Raw genomic sequence first — 9,506 nt, 5'->3', positions numbered from 1 at the left:
CATTCATCAAATTTAATTTTTTCCTCTATTACATGGCGCAAGGGCTATACAAACGGGACCGTCCTGGGTGTGATACTGCCACGGTGAATTTGGATATTCAAGCAGCAGCATCAGCAGCATCCGCTTCCACCATCCCGGGAAGCATCGGCTCCGGCGGCGCCTCCACCGACTCCTCGTTCTCCTCCTGCCGGCTCTATGTCGAGTGATGGTCGGCTTGCCTTGCTGGATGCTCCCCTCTCTCTCCGGATCGTCGACGACGGAACCTCCTCTGACCGCAGACCCCCATTTTCGGCGGAAACCTTCCCAGAGCTATAGGGCTACATATGGAAACTGGGGATCAAAATTTTAGGAAAAAGGAAAATCTAAGCGGTTAATTTCATTTTTTATTATTTTATCGACTTTGTGTTTTTTCCCCCCCTTTTTTTATCGGTTGCGTGTGTGTGTGTTTTTTAAAGCCTGCTAATTAATTAATTTATTCGTTGAGCCTTGATTTCTTCATTCCATCGTATAGGCTATAGGGTTGATTTTTGAAAACTGATAGCCCCCCTCCACCGTAATATTCTTTTACTTCATAAGCGGTCGATATAAAACAGCCCCAAGTATTGCTTTCATTTCCTCTAGACAGGACTTGAATTGGTCCATTTGTTTACTCTTTTCTGTCTCCACTAATATGATAGATCTCCCCGCTTGTCCTTCGTTTCCCTTCCCGGTGTCTCTCCTTGCTTTTGCCCACTCTTGACTAACAAAACACCATAGAGTAATACTAGTCTTTAGGATAGCTTTGAGTATATAATTCTAAATTCTTACTAGCACATATAAACGCAATGTTATAGCCTCTGACTAAAGTAACAGTAACTCATTACAACAGACATATTGAACTGTTGTACTGTAAGCCTGCCATACTCTAACGCCTCCCCCCCAACCATCTTTTTTCTCCATTTGAGCTCATGTTAATTCAACTCTGACCGTATACAACAGTGTTTATCTGTAACCTTACAAGTCAAGAAACAGGTTGCCTATTTTTGCAGGCCTTTAGGGAATAAACCTTGCCTCACTTAGGCTATCTCAGTTCCATTTTTAGGCTCGGCTCTGCCACTACAGGCTTTAGGATATTATTAATCCCTTATAGCTCAGCGTTATATTCACGTTTGTAGCTTTTGTGCTGCAAGTAGCTGAAGTATAGTGGGCTACATCTGCAGCTGAAGGCACAGGCCCATAGCGCTACTGAGGTGCTCTTACCCTCTCTGCATACCGGAATTTCTATTATTTGGATACAAAAATTAAAAAAAAACAAACCGAGAGGGGAGACATAACTGTCTACCCTCCACCCCCTCCAATCCTCCAAGTAGCCTCCCCAGTTTTTCTCTTGTTTCGGTCCTCACCCAAACGCAACCATAAGGTTCCTACCGCATCCTCCTCCTTCCCCCTCCTCTCGCACGAGTATATCCCGTTTTTTCAGTTTGATTTGGTCCCGCAAATTTTCAAATATTTATTTCCTATACATCAAGAGGAAAGGGGGTCCCCCTTTCATGGAATGCGGAAACATGGGTCTGTTCGACCGCGGAGTCCAGATGCTGCTGACCACGGTGGGAGCCTTCGCGGCCTTCAGCCTCATGACCATCGCGGTCGGCACGGACTACTGGCTGTACTCCCGCGGCGTCTGCAAGACCAAGTCCAGCAGCGAGAACGAGACCAGCAAGAAGAACGAGGAGGTGATGACCCACTCGGGCCTGTGGAGAACCTGCTGCTTGGAAGGTGAGTGAGCCACAGAAAAGTCATGTTTCCTCAGCTCTGCTCTGGCCATGCAGGCTGCAGCATGCAAAAAAAAAAAATCCACTCTCCCCACTAGATTTAATTTGTGGGTTTATTCTCAGGAGGAGTGTCCATCCATTAGACATGTTTAACCTTCTTTCGCCCAACATGAGGTGCCGCTTCACATGCTACCAATATGTTTATATGAAAGCTGCCTGTAGCTGAAAATCTGTCCACTTTCATGCTCCCAAGTTACAAGGATTCAGAGTTTCCCCAATAATTTTATTCTCATGAGGGTGGGAAAACTTTTCAAACAGCATTCAGATCATCACAGGACACAAAAAATTCTCCACTGAAATCTATGAGCTACCGATGAAATTCTTCCAGATTGGTCAGCACCTCCTCAGGAAACAGGAGGAGGCAGGTTTCACTGCAAGTTTTACACACTGGCACCCATGAAACTGAGTCAAAACCCTCTCACACCACAATGGAATGGTTTCTCTGGTCAGAACCTTCATAACATCAGAGATGGATGGCACTGACCACTAGCTGATGTTCAGTTTGTACAAAATGGCCAATATTATTAACAGGTAAATTAACTGTTAATCAAATTAATCAAATTAGTTGAAATAACTGGTCAAACCCGAACTGGTAGGTGCTGCAGCAGAAGGGCGCTGCGAGGAATTCAAGGCCCCTCCCTGACAAATATGTGACTCTTGACGCCCCCGCCCCCCCCCAAACACACACACACACACACACACACACACACACACTCACCTTATGGTGCGTATGGTGGTATGGTAAAGTATGTACCACTTATCATACAACTGATAAAAGTAGGTTTGGAGGTTTTGGTGACCAATAGCAGATGAGGGGATTTTTCCATACTTTGGCATTTAATGAACTGCCATCTCCCAGTTGACAAAATTTAATGTGTAGGTTTGTACATGGGAGCCATTGCATTTTCTCTCCCTTTCCCAGCATTAAGAGTTACTGCTGCATAGTTGCACTGCTTGGAAACAAAGTTCTCGTGACAACATGTAAAACTGGATACCCACTCCAGTGCATCTAGTCAGTGCAGTATCACCTTGCCTGTTTGAGGGTCCTACTTTTGTCTGGGGCGGCCTCAAAGTACCATCTCCCCACCCACCCCACACTAGCGACACCCCGTGCTGCAGCATCACACACCCTATTTTTGCCCCAGGAATGTTGTGGGCCAACATGGTGAAGCACCAAGGTACATGTACATGGAAATTTGTGTTTACACGGTTCTTGCTTCCTCCCCAGTGATATATTCTTTTCCACTTTCTGTTTTATTCAAGTAGTGGATTGTGTCGCTGCAGTTCTGATAGGGTGCTTATTTTCATATGAAGACTGTATTATAGCTATTGTCATCACAAGACATCCATGATAGCAGAAGGGCAGCCATTTCTGTCAGCAGATCTGACCTCCCTGACAACTTTGATGACGGTGGGCCTTAACAGTGCTTGTCATGTAACCTTTGACCTGGCGGCGCTCGGTACATTCTGAAATGTCAAACACTCTCACATCCTGAGCGCAGGTTCGAGACGACCTCCCACGTCTGCCATGTCAAACAGAGGCGGCTTGTTTCCTGTCATGCCTCAGTGGAGGCGCTGGGTGCTGACTTGGAGTGCTGCACTGTAACCTTGTGAGGGCACAGAGCGTTACAAATCTGCTCATCTTCTTAGCTGTGAGATCCTGAAAGGCCGCAGTGTCTGGCTTCATGCTCCCTGGCTTCTATGATAAGCAGCTAGACTCGGGGTATGCATTTAAAGCTTAATAATTGAGAAAGATCTGAAGAAACAAGCCCAAATGGAGGCATTTTGCCACACTGATATAAAGAATTGCTGGATTCCTGAAGTGTTGAGGTTAAAGTACATCGACGCCATCATTACCAGTGAAACAGTGACAACACTGATATCTTCTGAGTGGTGGGCTGATGTTGTTTCAGTTTTTTTTTATTCAAGCTCAAGTTTGTCCTGTAATTTCTGCAGCTGTTAATTCTCCCCGTGCACAGGAACAGGGGCTACTTGCATGATGCGCTCGTGACAGCCATGACACAGATCAGGATATGCACAACTGCTTGAACGCCAGAAAACTGTGGTTGTAGTGGGCAGATCCCAGCGGCAAACAGCAGAAAACTGTGGCTGTGCTGGACAGTTTCCAGGATTAGTGTGTGCAACTTCGTGAATGTGAAGCAAGGTGTTTCTGGGAAAATTGCTGGTATGCTCAGGCTACATTCCATGGCCATGAATAAACTGGTCCTGCAATTATTATATTAATGTACATATGATTAATAAGAGCTGAAGTGTAATTGTGACAGTGACTGGCCCGTATTCCTGCCAGACCATTATTTAATTGGCAAACAGAATGGCCCAGAGTCAAGACGACATCAAAACATCACACTCTTAGCTCATGCAGCACTGAGTGCCTCTATGTAGCTTTTGTATCGGCACAATAAGCCTCTTTCTTTGAATCCTGGATCAAAATGGCAGGAAATAAACTGATATTTGTCATGTGCGATTCATGAATGATCGTAGGCCCAGAAGAGGCAAGGGAGTGTAAAAAGGGGTGTCACAGCATTTACTTACTGGGGTCAGATTCATTTAGATTCAAATTCAAATGACTTCCTGCTGGGGAAATTGGGTCTTAAAAAGCGAGTACATTTAATTATAGGTAGTTTGCACAATTTAAACCAAAATCGGAGATATTGGAAAATAGAAAAGTGCAGAGCCGGATGCAGCTGGAGAGAGACAGAGATAAGCACCCTGCCTGCTGGAAACCCATAGACTCTCTACAGTAAGAAGGAGTGATATCAAGTTTAACATTTCAGATGTTAATTAGGCTACATCATGCAGCTTAGCTCAATTAATTCAAAGCGCCGAGATGACTCGTATTCATCTTTCCCCTAGCTCGCCTTAACTGAAGTCTTATTGGTAATCAGGCAGCAACTAAGGCTGCAAATGGTTGAAGCACTCCCTCTGTCCTTATCACAGCACAAAACACAGACTGTGGTCTGCTGTAACCCTGGCAGCGAGGGCCCACACATCCAGCTCACAAAGTGGACACAGGTGGGCGAGAGTTTCTGTTTGTGTAACCAGCTCCTGGAGAGGAGAACCTGTGAAAAAGCGAAAGGGGAATACCCGCATTGGGCTCCTCATCACCCCAGCCTCCGCTTTGCTAACTCCTTGTCAGAGAAACACAATATAGTTTCACTTGGGGAAAAGATGCGTGTGTCTGTGTGTGTGTGTGTGTGTGTGTGTGTGTGTGTGTGTGTGTGTGTGTGTGTGTGTGTGTGTGTGTGTGTGTGTGTTTTAGGGGGGGATACACAGTGTGTCTGCCAAATTCCTATAGGTAAATCACATCAGTAAAAGCCAATGCATTTCTGCCTCTCTAGTTTGAAAATGAGTGTAGAGCTTCCTGATGGTTTTGTGAAATACAGAACAGCCCACATCAATTTTGTAGATTTACATTTGTCTTCACCCCCAGCCTTAGTTATAAGTCATGCTGAAAGTGCTGTAGAAGATGCAAAAACTGCAAAAGCATGGGATTCATTTATCAAATCTCTCAGTTGCTTTTAGAGCCGGTTCATATACAGTTGCTGTTTTATTGCAGTTTTTGTATTCGCCTCAATAGAAAACAATGCTTTGTGTGTCGATAATGTTCCTTGGATGATTGCCAGACAAACCCCAACAAGTGCAATGGTTATTATAACGTAGAAAAGGTCAAATGATCCAGTTGGGGAAATATTACGCTGCCTCTGTCAAAAGCTCTCCAGGGAGGGATCGCATGTCCCAGGACCTGAAGGGTTCTAATAATACCAGGTTATGTTCACTGGAACCCACACTAGAACAGGAGCAACATCTTTTAGTATTCAGCATAGTATTGAGCTGGTAGCTATTATATATCATGGCATCTAGACAACCAGTGCATGTACTACTGCGGTCACAATACCAGAATAATAACTCTGTACAAATACTAAAGTTCAGTATGAAAAACAAGAAAAAATCAAACAAAGACTCCTGGCAAGGAGGACCATGACGTCCTGGGGCACCAACCTTATGTGGGGCCCCCATGTAAACAAACAAAACCAGATATCTAGCCCAGTAACTCAAAAAAAAAAAAAAAAAAAAAAAAACTTTTCCTACAAGAAATAAAAGGAGGCCACTTCTTTTACTTCTGTCTTCGTACAATGCATGCCAAAAAGAACAACAAAATTTTATAATGCAGCAGACCTTCATTGAATCTAAAAAGTCATCCTCCTAACTGGCTGCTGTATTTTCTACACACATTCAGGCAAATATTTCCTCTCCAGTGTAAATGAAATAATGCTCGCTGCTTAGTGCCTAACACACACTAACAAAACATGAAGAGTTTAGAACAGTTGAGGAATAGCTGCTTTGCGTTCGCTTTATCAAAGTAATTTAGATATCTGTGACTGTGATGAGACAGTTCTTTAATATTTGACTTTATTTTTCCCATTTGGCGTCGAGCTCTCCATTATATAGTAACAGTCCACATGGATACAACTACATACGAATCAATTCTGCACCAAATTTTGAAGAGACCGAGGAGAAGATGAAACAAACCACATCCGGGGGCTCCATTAACATCACAGAGAAAATTCATCTGGGCCTGTATGTTCTTTAATGAGTCAATTTTGCATTTAGGATTTATTCACAAAAAACAAAATAACGATAATGAATGATTGGGACCTCTGCTGACGGATGGTGCAGGGTCCTGGGGCCTGTACCGCATGTGCATCATCACAAATCTGCCTAGCATGGCCCTAGTTTTGTCAACCAGTTTAAGTGAACTGGGATTCAGTTATAGACGCAGCAAACTGTTTGCCGTGTTTTCAGCTGTTTGAATCCATCCACTGCTGAGAATAAGACTGTGGCTTATTCCAACCGCTTTCTTCTTCTTTTAACCGCACACACACATAGATGCATTCTGTAAGTGAAATGCCATTCAGTCCTTTGCAGTGGTATTGAAGTAGCACGGAAATTTCAGCTATCATGACAGCGCTGACACAGATGATGCTAGATGTGGTTGATGCAGACAGCGGGGGTGCAGAATGGGATTCGGCAGGTGCTTCACGCCGGCGAGGCATGAGCGGTGCATGCCGTAAACGTGTGTTGCTGATGGATTGGCCCCCGGAGGCAGGCGCTCGCCACCTCGGTCCTCGATAGGACGTCTGCAGGAGCGTCCGCCCTGCCTCCCCACGCTCTCGGCCAGGTGTGCCATGCTGCGATCGCTGCTAATCTGAGGCATTCATCTTCATTACAGCGCCGCCCTCATGCTCCACAACGGCTATAGGATGAGAGAGAGGGAGAGTTAGAGTCAGCGAGGAGGTACAAAAGAGAAATGGTGATGCCTGTGATGAAAGAGGACCACCATGGTGTCTGATTTTTTTTTTTTTTTTTTTTTTTTTGTCTTTTGTTACCCTGTTGTATGAGGCGAGATACCCATTAAGACTCATAATTCATCTCATCTTTCCACCTTGCTTGTTCTCCCTCCTCACTGGGTCCAGATAATGAGGAAATATCAATAATAAACAGAGTGCATCTGTTTTCTTTACATCCTCCATGTTAGAGCTGTTCCAACCTTTGAAGTTCCCTATGGATATGAATGCATTCGAGGTACACACTCCCCACTGTTTTAGGTTTGTGAACTTTATTCATTGGCTTCCGAGTGCCTGGATCAGGATGCATTTGCTGAATTCATTAACTACATTTTTTGTTTCATTTTGAGGTGTAGCCATGGCAGAAGTTCCTCTGTGTACATCTGTTGTAGTTCAATTTGGGGTAATTTGTTCTGGTAGATGCACGGTGTAGGGGCATCTAAAATGGCTAACACTGTAGTATGGCCTCCCTCAGGTCCTGTCAGTCACCATGAGAATACTATGGATCAGAGTGCATGGATTTTGCCTCATGATTTTATGCATGAGCATGTGGGCGTATTATTGTAGTGCACATTCATGCATTAGCAAACATGTGGGAGTATGTTGTGTGCATGCATTCACATGCGTGTACTCCTACATGTTTGCATCGTTACATTTGTAAATGTGTACAGTATTCTTACCAATGTGCATGATAGAGCAGCCAAAGATTAAAGCAGATAGCAGAGCAGAGCAGCAGTGAAGAGCAGGATTAGTCTCATAGTCCAATCAGATAAGGATTACCCAGCTGGAGTATGCCCACCCAGGCTAATGTCCCGGCCCTAAAGTGGCATTACACTGTATTATGACACCGATCCACTGTACATCCAGCTGCATGGGCCGGATTACAGACAGCCGGTCTATCGGACAGAAGTTCAGAGCAGCCGTGGGTAGAAAGCAGTGGCCTATATTCACAGGGGTTCGCAGGACACTTGTTGAGCTGAACCCTAAACTGTTTTTGCTGTCCACCATCAGACTAGTGCCGCCACATCTGGGCCACTTCTCCCCTTCGGTTGATAGCCGGCCTGTGTAAAGAGACTGGGCTGTATTGCATTGCACTGTCACTCTGCCCAGCAGCCGGCGATTGATGGGATTCATTTTGCCCTCGCCTGCCTTTCATTGGAGCTCCGCTGAGACTGCAGACAGTCACTGCCGTCCGCGACTGTTTTATTGGTCTCCTCTTTGCCCTCTCTATTGCCCACTGAGGCCAAATTACGGGCCAGACATTACTGGATTAGGCTGCGGTGGGAGACAGTCTAAGAACAGTGCAGGACTCTAGTATCATTGTTGAGCTCGCCATTTACTATAATTCTGCTGTTACAGAGAGGAACATCAACAGACTCTAGTATCAGGACATCAGTGTAGAGTGTGTTTATTATGGTGGGGTGCAGCCTCAGGTCTATGGCAGTGTGAAATAGGTATTATACCATCGCAATTACGGTGAAGTGTTGGGAAACCACAGACTGGAGGGCTACACTACAATAATCAGTACTTATATTTATGTCATAATTGCTTTACTGCCTGATGTCCCATTATTAGGTTCGATTTCTCCCCAGCTGACTTTCAAACCACTGCCATTTTCAGTTAATGCAATGTTACACGCAGGGTTGAAACCTCTACCTGGAAAATTGGCGTAGCAAAATTGTGAGGACTTTGGGTAGCTCTGACACGTCAGCAAGTTCGCTAACAATCTCTGGAAGCAGATTGAAATCAGAAGGGGAGTTAACTAGCTGTCTAGGCCAGAAAAAAAAGAGAATTTCAAAGTCAAAGACATAACTTCCTATATTCTTATGTATAATGAAAATATAGTGCAAAAACTATATCTATTTCTCCTAATTTCTTCCTGTTCAACTATTAAAATAGACTGTGTTTTGGACTATTTTTAATGAACACATTCTGAATTTGATCAAAATACGGGAGAAAACAGGGGGAAAGAAGACAGATGACGAAAATCATGAGTTTGCTATGGAAATGAGGGTTATTAGCAAATGAGCAAACATAATGTGAACCTATATGTTTCCAGATTATTGAAAACAAACACTTTTCGGTGTGGGGGAATCTTTGAAATAATGAATGTGTGTCTGATATCCAACATTTTTATAACATACATCTTTACTACACAACAGGACATATGGCTGGGCTGCACCTGCTCTTCATAGTTGTTTTCCCACCTCAGGGGTTATGTAAGTTCATGCCAAGTTCATACCAAGAGAGTAAGAGTTCTGATTTCCTCCTTGTGTATAAATAGTAGTGCAGTCAGACAGCTCTGTCGTGGAAGCTTTGCGAAGCAGCG

General features: G+C 44.3%; 1 protein-coding gene across 1 annotated transcript in view; it reads left to right on the top strand.

Moving 5' to 3' along the window:
- Positions 1 to 484: 484 nt before the first annotated feature.
- Positions 485 to 9,506, top strand: part of cacng2a (calcium channel, voltage-dependent, gamma subunit 2a) — a 65,391-nt gene continuing 56,369 nt past the window's right edge. Inside the window, exon 1 of the mRNA XM_030058264.1 lies at positions 485 to 1,755. Within this exon, the coding sequence (XP_029914124.1) occupies positions 1,530 to 1,755 (226 nt within the window). The 5' untranslated portion in view covers positions 485 to 1,529. The remainder of the gene's footprint in view (positions 1,756 to 9,506) is intronic.

The sequence above is a fragment of the Myripristis murdjan genome, chromosome 8 (assembly GCF_902150065.1).
Source record: "Myripristis murdjan chromosome 8, fMyrMur1.1, whole genome shotgun sequence".
Classification (NCBI taxonomy): domain Eukaryota; kingdom Metazoa; phylum Chordata; class Actinopteri; order Holocentriformes; family Holocentridae; genus Myripristis; species Myripristis murdjan.
This window is presented reverse-complemented; position numbering and strand designations above follow the sequence as displayed.